This window comes from Medicago truncatula, chromosome 4, assembly GCF_003473485.1.
Source record: "Medicago truncatula cultivar Jemalong A17 chromosome 4, MtrunA17r5.0-ANR, whole genome shotgun sequence".
NCBI lineage: Eukaryota > Viridiplantae > Streptophyta > Magnoliopsida > Fabales > Fabaceae > Medicago > Medicago truncatula.
In genome coordinates, this window is record NC_053045.1 from 6,504,557 (window position 1) to 6,525,584 (window position 21,028).

At 31.4% G+C, this 21,028-nt stretch overlaps 1 protein-coding gene across 2 annotated transcripts; it reads left to right on the forward strand.

Moving 5' to 3' along the window:
- The first annotated feature begins 3,646 nt into the window (after positions 1 to 3,646).
- On the forward strand, positions 3,647 to 9,675 carry LOC25491507 (transcription factor MYB1). Of its 2 annotated transcripts, XM_024780899.2 has the most exons (3): positions 3,917 to 4,051; positions 5,403 to 5,494; positions 8,639 to 9,675. In XM_024780899.2, the coding sequence occupies exons 2-3, from the start codon at positions 5,413 to 5,415 to the stop codon at positions 9,406 to 9,408; spliced, it is 852 nt and encodes a 283-aa protein (XP_024636667.1). In that variant the 5' UTR covers positions 3,917 to 4,051; positions 5,403 to 5,412; the 3' UTR covers positions 9,409 to 9,675. The 2 variants fall into 2 exon arrangements, with proteins under 2 accessions (XP_013454904.1, XP_024636667.1); XM_013599450.3 differs by lacking the exon at positions 5,403 to 5,494 and having other exon boundaries at positions 3,647 to 4,051.
- Positions 9,676 to 21,028: the final 11,353 nt, after the last annotated feature.

Sequence of the window (21,028 nt, forward strand, 5' to 3'; positions counted from 1 at the left end):
GGAAGGTTTAGGACAGTATGGTTTGAGGTTATATACACATTCTGTTCAACAATTGCGCAATTAGTGTAACAAAATCTATTACCAATCCTATTTGGACTCGATTTAAATTATAATTAGAAATTTTTCATTCACATTCAAACAAATGTTCCAAAGCGGGGTAGCTCATGATATAGACTATCTTTGGATGATGTCGCCATCAGATGGAACATCTTGTTTAGCTGCTGGGACACGAAAAGTTGGATAATTCAGTTTCAAGAAAAGGTCACTGATTGCTTCTCCTAACCTGATTTGGAATTTTGGTATCGGATAATGCAATGTCTCAAATCGCAATCATTTTCAATAAACGCCAAATTGAAGGGCTTCCATCAGCAACTGCAACAGCAAAATTAATAAGCTGAAACATTGCTCCGTGGAAAATCTCTGTGAAAAAATGAGTAGCAGAGGAGGTGAAACCCAAAATGAAGTGATCACATAGCCGTTGTTCGGATGGAAATAAAATTTGAGAGAGATATCTGATGATTTGATCCATCTTTTAATCACGGTATCTAGATATTTCACCTTTTGATGTTCAATCTTGATGTTAATCTTCTGCCAGCTGAATAATCTATTTATTATACACTCCTCCAAACATTTCTTTCTACAATCGGTATATACATAGAAAACTCTTCCTCAAATCCAGCCCTCACCATCAACTTTGTGGTTTCATGAAGGTAGTTGATCTATTCATACAGAAGCTAACTGATTGATCATGAACTTAGGGCCTGACAACATCAAAACATGTTGAAGAGATTCAATTTTTTCTGCTGAAGCGTGTTAAGATAAATACTTATTTTTTCGATCATAACAGCAATATCAGTATTGGCTATAGTTGTTGTGGCAAATGGACTTCAATAATTACTGGATTTTCATCTTGGAGTTCAGAGTATCCAATTTCTTCCGCAGGGAAAAAAAAAAAGGAAATAACGAAGAATGATAAGGGAATAATATTGGAGGATGAAACTTTATTCGCTCTGTCTAGTTCAACTAACAGATTTACTAGCTTTGTAGAAGTTAGTGATGATGGTTATAGAATTTAGACGTGACTGTTAGAAGATTGTTAACAGTTAGTTACAACCGGTAACTTGCTCAACAAGTTACTTAGTTGATTTAGCCTAATATAAATACTTGATGTGTAATCATTCAGGCAATGGTGAATATTTTCTTCAATTCTTTCATTTGTCAAACTTGCTCCAATATTGAATAACTGCAATTGAATCGTCATGAGTAACACAGTTAGACATCTGAGAAAAAAGTAAAAAAGATTCACTTCGAATCCACAGAGTTTGTCGTGACATGATAGCAAAGGCAAAAACACGAAATGAGACATGCATATCTGGTTTCCATTCATCACTTTATTGAAGAAAAATGAGTAGACTGATGTGATTGTCAATATCAAGAAAGCTGTATGAACTTTGAACAAAAGACTTCTAGAGTGGTTCCATATATTTGCATATAAAATCATGAGCCAGATGATGAAACTGATAACAGTATAATGAAAGTTGTGTGTCAACTAGTTTCTGAAAAGTAGGCTAATGTCATTTACTTTTAGACTTCCTTGTTTGATGAGTTAAGCAAAAAAAAATTGAGATTAAAATTAGAATCAAGGAAAATTGTTTGAGATTAAAATTATGGTTGAACTTTGGTGCTCAGCTCTTGGCCTCACTTGAATTCCTGTTGTAACGTGCATCTTAAGGCAACTCAGCAGTTGGTCATTTTTCAGTTATATTGGTTGGATGTAATTTACTCCTTGATGATCCAGTCCAATGGATAAAAAATCCAACAAGAACAAAGTTCAAAACTTCTATTGGATCTACATCTAACGACTCACTTCACGATGTACATGTTGCTAGGTAACTAATATTTTACTCTAACAAAAGTACCTATACTAGTTCAAAGACTCTCAACAAAAGTAACTATACAAACTTATATCAAAGATAAAAATAAACAAAAATGTTATTTAAATACAAAAATCGACATTAAATATATAAATTTATGCATTGTTCACATATTTATATATGATATCAATACGGGACACATATTTGTGTCAAAAATTGTTATTGAATCAGTTGCAAATCGTGTCCAAAATATTAGGAGGAGTGACATGTGAATTAGACCATAACATGATAAACCAACACGATCGGTGATCCAATTCATTTTTGTTATTGTCCATTTGAGGTTTAAGACGGTGAGGTGAAAACTCGTCATCAAATGGTGGAGAAACCGACAAAAAATAGAACATAAGAGAAATTGACCAACTCACCTATGACTTTCTTTTCTTATTTCCATTCTCTTTATGATGTTAGAAGAATATGAACACTTTAATACTCTAAATTTTTATTATTATGTATCCAACATATGATGAGCAATTGATCTTGGTCAAAATATTGTGTGGAACGACAAATACTAACTCATTTTTTTTTAATGCAAATATTACTATAAAATAATATTAGAGAATAAAAACTACAAAGAGCCAATACAAGGCTAAAATGTCACAAAACACCAACTATCACAACCCAGTCAAAACACCTGGATCGTTGTTCAATAGGCCCTTAAGTTAATTCACTACTTGGATCGTAACTTTCGTTGACTTTTTTATTGAGTAAACCTCGATAAAATCATAATTTAAAATTGACTTTTTAAAAATAAAAAAATAGTCACTTTATGCACCTTGTTGTTAGAAAGGTTCCTGACTCAAAATTAAATATAAATAAGTCTCTGGCTATGCACTTCTGGTATCATTTTAGTCCGTGCCGTTAATAAAATTTGTTAAATGATGACGTGACACATATTTTATGCTGACAATGAGTATGAGGTGTCATAGGGACCAAAGTGAGTGTAGAAAATGGTCACTTTGCTCCCTGAACCGAAAATTAATATCCCCAAATCACTAGATCTCAAATCCCTAAATGTCATATAATTCTCTCTTTTGTTCAAAATCAATCTTCCATTAAACATCAACTTACTGTTAGGTCTCTAATTGTGCATGCTTAAGTCTCTCACAATAAACACAAAATTTCACTAAAGTCCTTAACATGTTGTTAGTTTAACATGTTACCTACTGACATCATTAAGATATTTGTGTTAAATTCCAAAATATTATTAATTTAGTAACTACAGTACATAAATAAATTAATGAACATCGCATAGTTGGCCTTAGACCCTATGGAGGAAACCTTGGAGTTGAAATGTATTATAATAAAAATTAGCCAATTTGAGAGACTTAGACCAACCACCAAATACCTAATGAGGTACCAGGTCATCATTTGGCTCCTAACGAGAACCGCCCTGATCTTTTTTTTTTTTTTTTTAAGGTAGCCGTTCTTATCATTTGATAACATTTTATTTTAATATTTAATTATTTTAAATTAAATCTAAAATGTAAAATAATTTTGCCCACATCGTACAAATACTCGATAAAACTTTATTTTTACCTAAACAAATTATTCATCAAATTATAATTATCAGGTCATTCTCGTTAGTAGTTATAAACTTATAACTAAAAGACAAATAATCAAAAAAATTGACTTTACTATTTTTTATTTGTTTAAGAAAAATAAAAAGGGTAAAATTGTAATTGAAAATCAAAGTGACTCTGCTAAACATTTTCCTGACCCCGTTTCTTTCTATCAACCGTCGAAACACATGCGCGAATATCTCTCTATTACCCATCACTTTCACAACAAAACCCTTTTCACTTTTTCTCACTCTTTTCAATAAACCGTAACCGTCATGGAACCAGAACAACAACCACCAACCCTCACGGCGTTGCACGACGGAAGCGGCGACGAAGGTTTAGCCGCATTAGGCGAAGGCGGCGAAGGAAGTAGCGGCAGCAAAGTGAAAGGTCCTTGGTCTCCTGAAGAAGACGCCATTCTCAGTCGTCTTGTTAGTCAGTTCGGTGCTAGAAACTGGAGTTTGATTGCTCGTGGAATTGCTGGAAGATCGGGAAAGTCGTGCCGGTTGCGATGGTGTAATCAACTTGATCCTTCTGTTAAACGGAAACCCTTTACTGGTATTTAACTTGTTCATGATCGCTTTTAAGTTCATTTTTTCGTTGTTAAACCTTCCGGTTTGGGAAGGGGCTTTGCTAATTTAGAGTTCGATTGTGAGGTAAGTGTAAAATATGTTTTAAGAATTGTTCCTGAATGGTTTGCGCTTTAAGTGAAAGTTCGTTAACCGTTTGAGTCTAATCAATTGGTTTGATTCTTTTTAATTTGAATTTGATTGTGTTTTTGTTTTTGTTTTTATTTTATTTTGATTAAGTGAAGGCTAGGTTTTAAGTATTGTGTATCTGGATTAGAATGAAAAATGGGACTAGGTGGAATGGTTTTATATGCATTGTGGTTTTAGATTGTTCAATTAAGATTGATTATGTATATTATCAAGTTTTAGGGTTTATTATAGTAAAAAATAAAAGTTTTTAGGGTTTATCTGATTTGTAAAAGAGAAGTACTTGACCAAGGGTTTTAAAGCACGGTCGAGATCATTTAGTCGTGGTCAAATGTGGTTGGTGGGGAATCACCTGGAGTCGTAGAAACATAAAAAAATATTAATAATGCGGTCTAGATTGCAAAACAACAAGGATAAACCTTTTAAGTTATTGGAAAGGGTTTAAAAGTTTGGTTGTGGTCATTTACGCGGTGAAGAATCATGGTCAATATGTGGTCAAATGTGGCTGGTGTGGCCTCAATTGCAGTTGTTGAGACAAAAAATAATCTTAAGTTATAGGAACGGGTTTTAAAGTGTGTTCATGATCCTTTATCGGTGGAGAAGCATGGTCAAATGTGGCTTGTGTAGCGCCTCAATTGGAGTCATTGAGACATAAAGAAATCTTAATAGTGTGGCCTAGATGGCAATTGCTGACCTTTTTTTATTAAAAAAAAAAAACGTACTGTTTATTGGTGGGTGATTTTATGGTACAAGTGTAATGCTACAAGTTTTTGAATTGCTGCTGCGGTTCATGGCCGTTCCGGTACCATGTAAATTGTGGACATGTGTTGTATATGTGATCGTCATTATGTTGTTTCGTAAACGTCTAAAATATTTATATTGTGGTTACGACTTTGGTTATTGGCTACAATTTTTAAAACCTTAGTATAATGTGACATGTGGGGTTTTTTAAAGCTTAATGGTACATGAATTAATGTTATCATTCAGGATAAGTTCTTTTTTTAATTTGCTAGAATATTTGGATTTGCTGTAGGTTTATTATTGTTCATTGATAGATCATAAGTAATAATACCTTTCATCTAGCTGTTACTTTATCAATTTGTATTTTGTCGTTACGTCAATAATGTTGATTGGGATGGTGGTAGTTATTGCAGCTATTACTTACTGACTGATTTCCGTGATTCTTGCTATAGTGTGGTTGATATGTGGCAAGTGGACTCGAGCTTGAACCACTCCGGAAAAGTAGGGTGTGAAAATTGTCGTTTAACAGGAGGGTTGCATACTTGTAAGTAGAAACCCGTAACTATAAATAGGTTTACATCCCATTTGTTTGTGTTTTAGAGACCCCAAATGGCCCCACATAGTTGAAGGTTATATTTCTCAGTTTTGACTCTGCCTAAGATGGGCAAAATAATGAACTCGATGTTCTGACATAGGTCCTCATCATTTGAGCTTCCTTGTGAATTTCATGCTTCATGTTCTAAGTCTTCATCATTTGAAATTCCATGTGAATTCCATACCTTGTTTATATATTGTGCATCTTGTTCTGCAGCGAAGTAGGTTTCCCATATGGTCAACTTTTGTGCTGTTTGGTTTTAATATCAGGAAATCCCATTTGTAATAATGGTGAAATAATCATCTTTTGATGCTGGACATTATTTGTTTTCATACATTATTTGTTTTGTCATGTTATTTTTAGTTTAATTCCTAACTTTGTTTTATATGATCATCTTTCCTTTTAACAATTGATTCTTAGAATGAAATGTGAGATTATTTCGTGTATTCATTGCATGCATATATTCCTATTATGCGCAAGCTAGTTAAAACAATATCCCATCATCAAATTAATTGAATTGATATACATTCAAGAGTCTTGTTCACGTGGCACCAAGAAAAACTTCTTGGATTTAAAAAGAGAGCTGAGTAGAGGAAAGAGAATGAACACTTCGGTAATTAGTTACTGGATCACAAATAGAGGCCAAAGGAGACAGGAATCCTCTTCCATGTGTTTTCCTTTGGCCTTTAAAAGTGAGTCACTACTGAATTCCCCAAAACTAATAAATCTGAATGCCCCATCTTCTACTGATTCCATACTATTTAGGATAGTCCCTATCCTTAACAGTGCTAACCGGCTAACTGCCTAGGGTTAACGATGCTAACTGCCCAATCCAAAACTAAGAAATATGAATGCCCCATCTTCTACTGATTTCATACTATTTAGCATAATCCCTAGCCTTAACAGTGCTATCTGGCTAACTGCCCAGCCGGTTCTATGATTACTCCAAGCCGATTACTCTCTTGGTCCATCAATATCATCCCATTGAAGTTCCATCTTGTTTTACAAGAGTTCTCACAGTGGCTACATTCTGCCCATTGTACTTCTCCTGCTTGGGATTCATCTTAACAATCTTCCTTTCTTCTATCCACTTGTTCATATTCTGACAAAACAGCAACCTTAATGCTTCTTTTGAGGATCCTGTGCATGGGATGGGAGCCGATTAGCTGACTACACAAAACACAGCAACCCTCTTCCCCTTGCCTTACACATTTCTTGTATTTTGGCGGCCTATTGATAGAAATAAACCAGAAATAGAATGAACAAATAGATGTTATTGCACAAACAGTGCTGATCAATACCAACTTATAGAAATCCTTCAAAAAAAAAAAATCCCAACTTATAGAAAATCACCATTTTTCTTCACCTGTCAATCCTCAAATATCCCAGGAGTTGCTCCTCTGGATCTTCAGGCCTATGCCATCAACATTATATAATATTGTATATAGTCATTGATAGATCCCATTATTATCTACGAGTTGACTAATCTTGCAGTCACACTGCCCATACTCCTTTCCCAAAACCATAGTTGACGTCAAATTAGGGGGGTCTTCTAACTCAAAAACTGGAGCCAGTGCACTGCTTACCTCTCGGTGCTCGCAAACTCAAGTTACACCTTTGTGTTCAACATTATCCATTGCACATCCAAGAATTTATCCACTTGGGCAATCCAGCCCATCAAATTGCTGCCCTCAAATTTAAGCAATTCGGTTTTTCTTGCTGAAGATGTTGATTCATAGCAGAAGGACCAAAATCACCATCCTGTTGTGACTCCTCTTTCTCCTTATTTGTCTGTAACTTTGGTGTATTTGGAGTAGGTTTTTCATCCTCTTCTTCCGCCTCAAAAGTTGATGCCTTATTTCTTCATCAATTAATCCAGAAATTGCTGAATTCCTTTTACAGCATCAATATTCTTTTGAATGTCAACTACACTACATTAAAGGAAACACTCCATGGCTTCTCTCCTCTGTTTCCTATTGTACCGAGTTGGATAGTATCTCCTATATAGTGAGAATATCTCCTATATTTAGGAGACGTGTGTTTTCAGATTTAAATTTATTTGTATAGCTGTGCTTGGTTTCGTACTTTCTTAGTTGTTTGGGAGTTAGGAGGTGAAGAAAGGGAGGGTAATCCCTCGCTCTATTTGGGATTGTTTCTTAGAAGTAATATATTCTTTGTTTTGAGAGTAATATAAAGATGAAAAGGATTTGAGAAAAATATTTCAAAGCTCTCCAAAATCCTTTGAAGTATTTACCCAAATCATCTTTTGAGTTCCCCCAAATTGGATGGTTTCTGGCGTTTAGTCTAATGGAGAAAATAAAACCCCATGCCAAGTGGGGAACTATCCCCCCCCTTCCCTTTCTCTTTTCCCTTCAACTTCCAAAAAACAATTATTTTCTTAGGTTCCTAATACTAGTGATTGTTAATCATGTATGTATGATCAATCATGCTGAGGTTTTCCCTGAGTCAATTTAGTTAGCAGTTCACCCCTCTCAAGATGATACATGTGCTTGCAAGTTTTGGGCATGAATCCTAAATTAGAGATAGTATCCAACATGATATGGTATGTTGGATTAAAGTTGTTTCAGATCCAAGATAAAATTCTTACATTTTAGAGAGGAAGCTGAGGGTTAGCAAAGAGAGAAAGAGAGAGAACTTGTGCAACTGTTCACTGAATCACAGAGGCAAAAGAGAGAATCTAAGCTTGTAATAGGCTTGTACAAAATAGTATTAGTAATTTTGTGTTGGCTTGTTTTGTGTCGTACTGTCGTTTATCTTTATGTTATTTTGATGTTTCAAATATTATAAGAGTTAAAATTCAATCACTGCAGTTTTGTATAATTTAATATTTATGTGAATCTCTACAGTCTATTGGATATGCATGAGCTCCTTCCTTTTTTCAAAATTGCTTAATGCATGAGTCCCTATGTCTATGTCGCGTCATGTATGTCCTGTGTCCCATTTGTTCTTCATGGGGTGTGATCTTCAAGGTTTAATTGTATAGTTTATATTTTCTTAGAAACTTCTGTATTCCATCTATTATTATTTCACTTTCCTGAATATATAGGCTAAACAAAATATAATGTTTTTCAGATGAGGAAGACCGGATCATAGTTGCTGCTCATGCAATCCATGGAAACAAATGGGCAGCCATTGCTAGGCTTCTGCCAGGAAGAACAGATAATGCCATTAAGAACCACTGGAATTCTACTCTGAGGCGTCGGGGAATTGGGGGAGTTGAACATGATAATACTAAGTTAGAATCTGGTAACATGGGGGGAAATATTAGCTTGGAGAAAGCCAAAGCATCATCTGAAGAAACTCTATCATGTGGAGATGTTAATTCTTTGAAATCCTCAGAAGGAAGAGATGTTAGTTCTATGGAGAATGTGGATGATAAAAATGAAGACAAAGCAAGGACTGATGTTCAATTATACCATGAAGTCAGGGATCCACCAACCCTTTTTAAACCAGTAGCACGTGTAAGTGCTTTTAACGCGTATAACGCTTTCAATGGTTCACAGCCTTCAACATCAGTTCCAAGACCTGTTCCAATGCAAGGACCTATTTTACATTCACCAAAATCAGATGTGGAAATTTGTAAAATGCTTAACGGAACTATTGTCGACCGTTCAGTGCCTAATCAGTGTGGTCATGGATGCTGTTCATCTCTAAATGGTAACAGCTCCAAAAGCTCTTTGTTGGGACCAGACTTCATTGAATATTCAGAACCTCAATCTTTCACTAGTTTTGAGTTGGCTGCAATAGCTACAGACATTAGTAACCTTGCTTGGCTTAAAAGTGGATTGGAGAACAGTAGTGTCAAAATGATGGGTGATACTGCCGGCAGGGTTAATATCTAATGGATCATGATTACATACCGGCCATGGTAATGCCAAAAAAATTACAAATCTTAATGGGACTAGATGGATGTGCATAAAGACTATACTGATGTCAACCTTAGTAGCAAACAAATTCGTAGGGATTGAAGAATCGTTGTAATAATGAATATGAATTCGGGCATTGACTGAGTAGTGATTAGAACTTATATAATTGCTCCCTCCATAATTATAAGACTCGTTTGGAACATTTGTCCGTCTCTAAATACAAGTCTTTTAGCAAATTTATAAGGACAATTAACAAGTGTTTTATAGGCACTTAAGAAACTAAATATAGCAAAACTATCTTTAAAGTTTATCTCATAAAAGTGTAAAAAAATGTTTTTTTATCAATGCAAGTTTTTTTTGTTTCTTTGATAAATGTCTTAGAGTATTAGAGCTCGTTTGTTATAACTTTTTTAAGGAAAAAAATAATTACTTGTAAGAGTTTTGTATCTGTTTGTTGCAGTTTTTTTAAAAAATCTAAAAATAACTTCAAATGAGAAGCTGTTAAGAGCAGCTTCTCAAAAAATAGATTTTTTTTAAAAGAGAAAGAGAAAATAATGTTTGAAAGATTGAACTAATTTTATAACAAAAAATCTCTTCTATATAGTTGTATTCAAGATATTAAGATATATTATGTTAACATATTTTTAAGAAAGAATCTTTTTTATATAGTTGTATCTAATATATTAAGATATATTATGTTAACATATATATATATATATATATATATATTAAGATGTTTTTGATGAATCTTTGTATCAAAAAATCTCTTTTATATAATTGTATCCAAGATATCAAAATATATTATGTTAACATATTTATAACAAAAAACTCTTTTATATAGTTGTATCCAAGATATTAAGATATATTAGGTTAACATATATATGAAGATATGTATGTAACCAAAAAAAATATATGAAGATATGTAGAAAAATATTATTCAAGATATTAAGATGTTTTTGATGAACCATGTGACCAATACATTGTTTATTAAATTTTATATTAATGTTTATATGATAATCTAGTTGTCTTTGTTTATTTGTTGTTGATATGATATAATTGTATATATGTGGTATTATTTGCGATGTTATCATAGACCGTGGATTGATTGTAAGTATAAAGTAAGATTTTTTTGTGTTTAGTAACATGTATTGTTGTATATCGGTGCATTTTGTATAATATTATTTATGCTTAAACCCACTTTTTACCCCCTAAGTTTGCAAAAGTTGCAATTTTGGCCCCCTATTAAAAAAAATGGCAAAAATGACCTCTTATGTCTACCCCTTTTGCAAAACGTCAATTTTGACTCAGTCAACCGTATGTGGCATGCCACCTGTGTATTTATTTATTTATTTTCTACGTGTATAATTAGCTAATTAATAAAAAGAAAAATTTGCAATAACGAAGGAAAGGCACGTGGGATCTTTTGTCTTCTCCCAACAGTAATATATAGCTTTTAAGAATCCAAAATCATCCTCTATCAATCCAAACCAAACCTTCATCTTCTCCTTTCACTTTTTCTCTCATTTTCCATAATTCGAAAATTCATCTTCATCTTCTCCTTCTCCTTCTTTCGTGTGTCATCTTCATCTTCCCCTTCGATCCCGTCCATTTTTTTTTCCTTTAGCAAATCAAACATGGCTGAATATTCATCTATCATTCAATGGGCCATCACTGAAAACGAAGAACTGAGTTTGTTTATCACTATGGTGTGGATTCTCCTTTGGTGGTTGCTTGGATAGATGAAAACCCAAGAAGGAGATTCCACGGGTGTGGAAGATTTTTTCTGAAAATAAAATTGAATTTCTTCATGGATTTTGAACTGAGAAGAATTGAGATGAAGGGTTGTGATACGATGGAAGAGGGAAAGATAAGGGGAGATGAGCATACAAAGACATGTGTACAACGAAGACATTTTTGGCGGCTTGGTATGGTATGTATTTGTTGCACTTGTTGTGTATCCGTATGTGAAGACATTGGTACATTTAAGTAACGATGGCGAGATGTGTGAGCATTATGTTTGTACTAGTTTCGAGACAACACCACATTATCGAATAATGGGATATTTAATTAATTAAACTTATTTTAAAAAAGACAATTCGACGAGATTTTCTTTTGCATCATTCATGGGCAAATTGTAGAATTGAAGGTAGTTTTATGGTTGTAATAATTGTATACATTACACTTCTCAAAGAATTTGTTAAATTTCATTTAACTACGGCTAAAGATTCTAATGAAAATGAGAAAGAGAATAAACATGTAGTTGATGGTCATAACTCTAAAGATATTTAACAAGTAAAAATGAGGAACCAATAGTAAGAGCTCCTAATAAGTGAAAGTTTTCTCATTCCAATGAATCATTTTATTATTTCTCTTTTATCTATATCCAACTATGTATTTGACATTTGATAGTGTTTGGATGTAAAGTCTAATGACTTGTGCGCAATCTTTTTTGAGTTGAATTCTGGTGATATTATGTTTAAGTAATTGATCATGTTTTTGACATTTGATGGTGTTTGGATATAATATGGAATGACTTGCGAAAAATATTTTTTGGGTTGAATTTTGGTAATATTATGTTTTAAAAAAACATTAAATATTATTATTAAAAATATAAAACACCAATTCTTTATCAATTGCTAAATTTTAGTAAATTAACATTTTAGTATATAGTTACTTGTGAAAGTTTTAATTGCATTTTACATTATCAAAATATTGTAGTTTTCAGGATCCTTGGCAGAAAACAACAAGTTGTTTCTATGAATTTTTGATATTTTTATTCTCAATATATGAATGTAAAAAACATAGATTATCTTTTAAAATATTGCTTATCGACTTGTAAAAAGGAAAAAAGCTTCATTATATCAACAATTGCAATGACAAAAAAAAAAACGAAGAGACCTCGAATCTGTAGCAATGTTTGAAGATACTTGAAGATTTGGATGCGCTTTTGGATTGAGCGACCACCATGGCGGTGGCGGAGAAGGAGGAGGAAGAGAAACGATAACAGTTACTGATGAGTGGGATTGTGTTCGGGGTTTGGTCCCTTTGAGCTTTTAGTATTTTTTTTATTGCAATGACAAGAAAAAATGATTGAATTGATAAATGTTAAAATAATTTATATGGTAGTATAGTTGATGATTGTTATGCTTGTCATTAAGGATTTATATCTTATATGTGCTGCAGCGTATAAACACAGAGTTAAATTCACAGGAATATCTCATGCATTTGATATGTGGGTATAAATATTTCAGTTCACTTATGTTGTTGGTTTGTTTACCATCATTGTTTTGATTAGTTTCATTAGGTTTTTTGTGAAGTCTTTCTTACAAAATAGATAAAAGAAGATATAGTCACCGTAATCCTTCTTCAACTTTCTTATAAAGCAACTCTTATTTATTTTGATCAAGATAGTCTTCATTCTACTATTGATTGGCTTTCTTTTCTGTCCATTTATATTTTATGTTGTTGTGTTGTAATTTGCCTCATCTTTTGGTACATAAGCTTTCTCGAATCCTCAAGAAAAGACGAAAGAGATTCTAAAATTATTGAAAACCTAGACATTTTAAGGTTTCTTCGATCTGATTTTTTATATTATACGTGAGTTTTTTTTCGGAATCTATTCATTTTTCATCGGGGTTGTTAATATGTCTAAGCACTGGTGGCTCACTAGTTTTGGAGAAGAGAACTCAGAACTTTTGTTTTCAATTGTCTTGTTTTATATTTTTTGTTTAATAGAAGATGCAGTAAAAATTGTAGAAGAAATTAATATGTACTCCACACAAAGTGAATTTGACATGGAAGCACTTCAAAGTTAGCTCTGAACGAGACTTTAGATGTTAAAGTTGATGCTTAAGACTCACTGTAGCATAACTAAGTGTAGAGTCTCTCGTATCCAAATCAAATCTTATAACATCTTAATATTTTCATATACATTATATATATATAGAGGGCATATCAAGTGAGAGGACTAACTATTGTGAGAGATGAGAGGGTTGAATTCTGACCTTTGGATTAATCTTTACGGTGGTATTCAATTGCAATAGCTGCATCATAACCCTTATGTCTCCTTCATCTCAATCTGCGTCGTTTCTTTTCTTCTGTTTCAACCCAAAAAAATTCCTTTATGCATCTTCTCTCCTATATGTTATCTTTCAATTCTGATTTTCCCAATTCTTGATAAGGCTTGCTCGATGAATCCACTAGATATTATTGTTGTTCACTGGTTCAATTTTTTGAGGAATTTGGGTTTAGAGTCCACAATACCAATTTGAACTGGACAAGAAGATGAACAATTACGGTGATTCCCTGTTCCTTCTTCAACTAAAACTGACTTCTCCATTGCAATTCGAATTACATTTCCTTATTTTCTTTCCAATTCCAATTTTCCGATCTTGGGCAAGGTATTTTTTTTATCAAATCTAATTTTTTGTTTACCGGAAAAAAAACTCTAATTTTTTTATAAACAAAGAATTACAACATTAGAATTAATCAAACCCACGATAGCGAAATTGCAGTAATTGATCTTAACCTTAAATAAATTAAGTGTGGTGTTGATGGGAATATGAAATAACTGCAGCTAAAATGAAGATAGAAAGATGAAGGTTTGAAAGAAAAAAGGGTAGTTGGGTCTCTCCTTTGTGATGGGAAAAATAATTTTTGATGAATAATCAAATTGATTTTTTTTTTAAGTTTCGATGAATTATCCCTAAAGTTGAATTTCATGGATGTAGAACCCTCCACTTTGAGTTGTGATGTGAGGAAGGAGAGAACTGGAATACAGAACTGGAAATATGAGAAGTGGAGGACGATTCAGTAGTGTGAGACCACGTGTTCACAAATGTCATATGAACCATTAAGATTGATCTAATGGTTATAATTTAGTCCTCTCATCTCTTACCATAAAAATCCTCTCATTTGATATGTCCTCTATATATATATATCTTATATATCTTTCTTACTACTTTTTTTTCTTCTTGGTTTTGAACGTCGTGTAGCATTCGCACTTGCTTGTAACAAATACAAGTCATACTTTGTCAATGTTCTCATAAGAGGAAAACAAGAAGAAATAAGTCAATAAATTAAATAATATATAATTAAATTCTATATACAATAAACTAACAAAATTAATATCCATAATAAAAGTACCAACGTTGGGAGTTGACTAACACTACAAAATCACCAATAAGGAAATCCTCTTTCCTTATATCATTAAGATGTGAAAATTCAATCAAACTGGATTTGAGTCAGTCATGTAAATGGTGTTGTGCGTGCACTTATCATAGAGTTCAACTTTATTATGTTTTGATCTTACTACAACTTTTGGATTGATGGGGTCAAGTCAATAGAGTTCTATAAAAAATGACTTGTAACCACTTCATTTGCACATATCTTTCTTACTACTTTATTAAAATTAGTAAAGTGAAATCTTTTTATTTTATTTTTAAGATAAATATATACACACGTGCGCGCACTCACACATTAGTTGATACTTGATTTTTTTATTATACACACGCGTGTGTACGTGTTAACTAACCAATTACTTATATTTTAAAGGAAACCAATTGGGTATATGTTTGATATATTTAATCGAAAAAATAAATAAATTTGATTGAACTTCATTTGCACTAACTTTCACCTTTCATTGTACGTGTTAACTAATCATACTATTTGTGTTAAAATAAATTTTGTTTTACTGTATATTTTATACGATTTTCACAGCAACAAAATTTGATATTTTCGTAACAAACAATTTGTAATGAGATTATTTTTATTTATTAATGAATTATGTGATTTAAATCTTTGTGTTTTGGTTATCCCTTTTACTTAATTTTACTTCAAACATGTTTTGAATTTTTGTGTTTATTTATGAAAGAACAAACAATAACATGTTCAATTGGATCATGTTAACCTATATAAAAATATTTAGAGATTATCATTAGACATTCTAAGATATATTTGAATATAAAATGACATAGTTTTTGCATTCTCTAACTTTTACCTCATGATAGTTATGTTATTAATTATTTAATTTACACATTCACGTTGTTATTTTGTCACTTAATATGTTTTTTCCTCATAACATCTATATTATTTAATACAATTTAGTGTTTTGTATGTGGTGCAATGACGTGAGAGATGTAATATAAATGCTACATAAATATCATTTTATAAAGTATTTCATTGCTGACGTGTATTGTTTTATTAATTTTCATATGAATATTTGTATATATATCTTGAATAATTAATTTTTGTTCTAAACTACGTATTGCAAGGACAACAAGGTTTGAGCAAGAACAAAAAAAAAATATAACATATAATTAGTAAAAAAAATTAAAAACAAAAGGTGAAATGCAAACTAGTATATTTCACCAAAATAATAATAACTTGATATTAGAACTATCTGTGTGAGTTAAAAAACATCTCTAAGGCACTGTTTACTGTCTTTGTTTAATATCTTTATGTTTTACTACGTGAGGAAAATGAGTACATCAAAATTTGCTCCTACACCACTTCAGAATTCTTTATTTGATTTAAAATTTATGAGACTAAATGACAAGGTGACAACTTTTACATTGGTTATAAAGCTAAGCATTATGTAAATGGTAAAACTGACGAAACGTTTTATACATGATTCGCCATACAAGTTGACAAAAATTCTGTGAAGAATTTTATCAAAGAGAATGATGTAGTTTTGATGACTTATGTTCATACTTTTTGTGAACATATAATACATAAAATTGTAGTTCGTAAGGTTGAGGATGAAAAAATTTCTATGAAAGTTAAAGTACTGGATATGAAGAACAAATGAGATATAGTTGTGTTAGTGATCAAAGATGCAAACCCTGTCATTTGTGTTGAATTTGCTGATGATGGTTCGATATTTTATGGTAAGACGTTGTTACATGTAGGTCATTCTAGTGACCTGGTATGGTATGCATTTGTTGGACGTGTTGCATATCTGTGTGTAGTTTATGTTTGTACTAGTTTCGAGACAACGCCCCCTTATCAAATAATGGAGCACTTAATGAATTAAACTTATTTTTAAAAAAATATTCAACGAGGACTCTTTTGCAAAACATACTCATCATTCTGTACCTATTCTAAAAAGTATCATAAAGACAAAAGAAAAGTATTTCTAGAGAGTCGACTACAACACTCGAGGGCAAATTATAGGATTGAAGGTCATGGAGTTTTATGGTTGTAACAATTCTATACATGTTACATTTCTCAAAGAATTTGTTTTTTTTTACAACCTTCTCAAAGGATTTGTTAAATTTCATTTAACTACTGTTAAAGATTCCAATGAAAATGAGAAAGGGAAGAAACATGTAGTTAATGGTCATAACTCTAAGGATGCTTGACAAGTGAAAATGTTTAGATGTCAAATCTAATGACTTGTCAAAATTACATTTTGTGTTGAATTTTGGTGATATTATGTTCAAGTGATTGATCATGTATTTGACATTTGATAGTGTTTAGATGTAAATTTAACTGACTCATGAACAACACTTTTTGAGTTGAACTTTGGTTATATTATGCTTATAAAAAATATTAAACACTAATTCAGTACCAATTGCTAAATTTTAGTAAAATAACATTTGAGTATATAATTATTTGTGAAAGTTTTAATTGCATTTTCCATTAATAAAATATGTAGTTTTCAGGGTGCTTGGCGGAAAGCATCAAGTTGTTTTGATGAACTTTCGATCTTCCATTCTCAATATAGGAGTGTAAAAACATAGATTATTCTTTAAAATGTTGTTCATCGACCTTTAAAAGGGCAAAAAGCTCCATTGTACCAGCAAATGCAAGGACAAAAGAAAACGATTTAATTGAAAAATGTTGAATATAATTCATGTGGTAATATAATTGATAACTGATAATAAATGTAAAGATAATTCTCATGGAGTAAAGGGATAAAACTCAAGGTGAAAGTGCTGACTTCATAGTAGAATTTGGAAGAGTAAGTTTGCTTGTAAATAAGATAATGTGAATAATTGTTTTTGTGATGAAGTAATGATGATGTAATATATAGTGGAAATATGAACGAAATTTATTTTTTCATAAAAACAAGGTGCACGAAACTCTTTGCGACAAATTTACACAACATAGCTCAGTTGGTAGGACAATGCATTATTATATGCAGGGGCCGGGGTTCGAACTCCAAACACCACACGTATTCACCTTATAAGGTGAATTCTAGTCATTAAGCTACTTGACCAAAAAAATTTAAACTATTTTAAAACTTTTATCAACAACATAAATTTATCATTTGACATTCACATGATTGATTCATATTGGTTTGCATCAAAGCACGTAGACCGAGAATCATGATCATTCGTAAGCATTAAAAAGTTAACTACGTCATTGGAAATGTAAAATCTTTTATGGTATTTTTATCATTCAGGGAGTTGTGTTATTTTACTTTGAATTTTAGTTACAAGAAAGTTTGCTTGAGGAAGGACAAGCAGAAGTTCAAGTGTGTGGGCTACGATGACAAGAAATCATATAGGATTTTCAGTCTACTTTTAACGTCATTTTAGAGTTAAAGTAGTCAATTTATGTGTATTTTAGTCGTGTTTTGTAAAGAAATCATTTAAAAGTCATTAAAGAATAGAAGAAGGAAAATATACTTGACACATGAAAATCAACCCAAACTAGACAACTTTATCATTGTGCTATGATTTTTACAAGTATATCACTGATGATGTTTGGGCCATCGTCATTACGGATGTTCTGCTAAGAAGAGACATAACAAAGAGTGAAAAAAGCAAAGAGTCAGCTACTACCAATCTCACATTACAGACTATGAGCCTCGTATCGTGTGATACAATTACCAAGCAATGTGTTCTCGATTGTCTACCTCTTGTCGTAGGCTCTAAGCTCCACATCGTGAGAATGGAACGACATGCCAAGGAGGAGCTCACTCTCTATCTCGCATCGCAAGATGTAGGCTCGCATCAAGAGCCAACTTCCCCTAAAAGTTATGTAAAAGCTCACCTATAAATACCAGACGTCTAGTTTTGTGAAAAACACCTTTTGAAGAGCAGATAAAGGTAGAAATGCGATTTTGGAAGAATTAAAGCGATTGAAGTCGTTTGGAGCCTATCCAACTTGATTTTTTATTTTTTTATTTTTTTTTATGTTGTGATCTTAAGTAGGAAAAGGGTCAATTTGCTTTTTATATGGAAAACATTTAACATTTATCAATTATATCAACACACAAATCATATTTAGCATTTATTTTGAATTATACCAAGGTATTTCATATCACTATTTTGTGTTATATTTTGGTATTTCAATACGTTAATTACCCATGAAGTATCGCTTGCTTGCTCAATAATCTTGCTTAGGGTCAGCTTTGCCTTGTTCCTAGTCTAAGAGGGTGCACAACTCGGATAATGGGTTGTTTAGCTCTCCTATTGGGCTTGGGTAATAATAAGGATATGAGTCGAGTCCATAGTCAAATCAAAATCCCTCAAACACGAAGTCTGAAAGGACGAAGTGCTTTAAGAGTTATTGAGTTAACTAGGACATATTCCATAAACTAATAAAAGTTGTATGATGTATTTTTTTAATAAACAAAGTTAGATCTTTTTTTTTATTGCGTTAACATGGATAAATTATAAGCAATATTATTATTTTTTGTATAATTTTAGATTTTATTTTAATTATTTACTTATTAATTTGAATGTTTAAGTATTGATATGCTTTAGATATAAATATAGATATTTGTGAGTTGTGGACATTTAAGTTGTAACAAACTAATTTTATATTTTTCAATGATGACAACAATATATCGTTTTTTGAGTGACCAACAATTAACATTTTATTTCTAACTTAAAAACTTGTTTTATGACAAAATCTTTTTGTAATGATACACATATAGTAATAAGTTCATTTAATTTTCTAAAACTAATGAGAAGTTTGTTTCAAAGGTATTCTTGACCAAAAGAAAAAGTCACCCTAGATTGATGTACCCTCTTTATATACCGTTTTAGATTATAATTTTTTTGTAATACATCTAAATCATTTCGTATCAAGAATTTCACATATTAACATAACCGTATTATATCACACCCTGACACGTATTGTATATGCAGACTTTATAACATAAATTTCTCTACAAAAATGACAATTAAAAAGAAACTTACTTGTATCATTGATTAAATCTAATAAGACTATCTTTACATAAAAATAACGCAACTAAATCATTATAAGTGCATCTAAATAACAACATTTTTGTTGTGTTAATGAAAATAAAATTTAGGTTGAGACGAAGATGCATTGTTTAAATCACATAAGACCTTAGTATTTGTTATTTTTTGGTGTTAACTTTCAATTCCAAGGAGAAGAGTGCCTCAATAATCGAAGTTGAATTGAAAGGTAATTAAAATCTCAAAAATGTTTATTTGATCAATGAATTGGACTCAAATTCTTTTAAACAATTTATCATTTTATGAAGCTCATTAATCATTTAAGTTAAAAAAACACTTACAAAAATATTTACATATTATTCTAAAAACAAAAAGGCTTAAATATGATAATCGTCCCTATAATTTAGGGCAGTTTTGATTTTCGTCACTGTAAAAAAAAAAAAACTTGAAATACATCCCTGAAAAAAAAATTGTTTGAAAAAGGTCTCTGACCCCACTATTCAGCTGATTTTGCATTGTTTTGGCCACGTGGCAGTTGCTGACTGTGCAACTTTTGCCACGTGGCGTGCCACAAAATATTAAATTTTAAAAAATATTTTTCAAATTCTGAAAATTGTTTTTAAAATTTAAAAATATGAAAATAAATTTAAAAAACAATATAAAAATTCTGAAAATAATGTTTAAAATATTAAAATATTTTTCTGAATTTATTTTTTTGTATAACTTCAATTGTGTCAAATATGAAAAGAAGAATCTTCAGATTAGAAAGGATATGTGAGGACAACAATTTTCCCTAGGCGCTGTAATTGTTGGTGTACATGGTTTATGAGTTCATGAACAGAACGGAAGGAAGAAAAATAAATAAATAGTTTATTAAAAAATAAATAAATAAAAAAGGTGTGATCTAGTGTATAATATCATATGTGAACTTGATTAATTTAATGGTTCTTAATGGTTGTTCGAAGTGGTCCACCGGTGAGGGACTTAGTAGAACCCTCACCCTAGAATCCACCAATTTTCAAAATAAAATTGATTTTTTTGAATATTATATTCTCTGAAATTTCTGAAAAAAAATGATTTTATTTTTAAATTAAAATTTTTGTAAAAGAACAAGAAATTAGAATTTTTTTTAAATTTATAATTTATTTTCGAAAATTATAAATTTATAACTTTTGAAAATATAATTGTCATTATTTTCGAAAAATTAATATATAATTTTTAAATTAAAAAAAATCTATTTTTCAATTTTTTTAATTTTAACAGTTTTCTTGTCAAAAATTTAAGTTTTTGAAAATTTTAATTTTCAAAGTTTTTTTTTCTTTCGGAAAAGTATTTTATGATTTTTAAATTTATTTTCAGATTTTTTAAATTTTAAAAAATAATTTTCAGATTTTTTTTTTAATTACGTGGGATGCCACATCAGCGTCACATGACAAAAG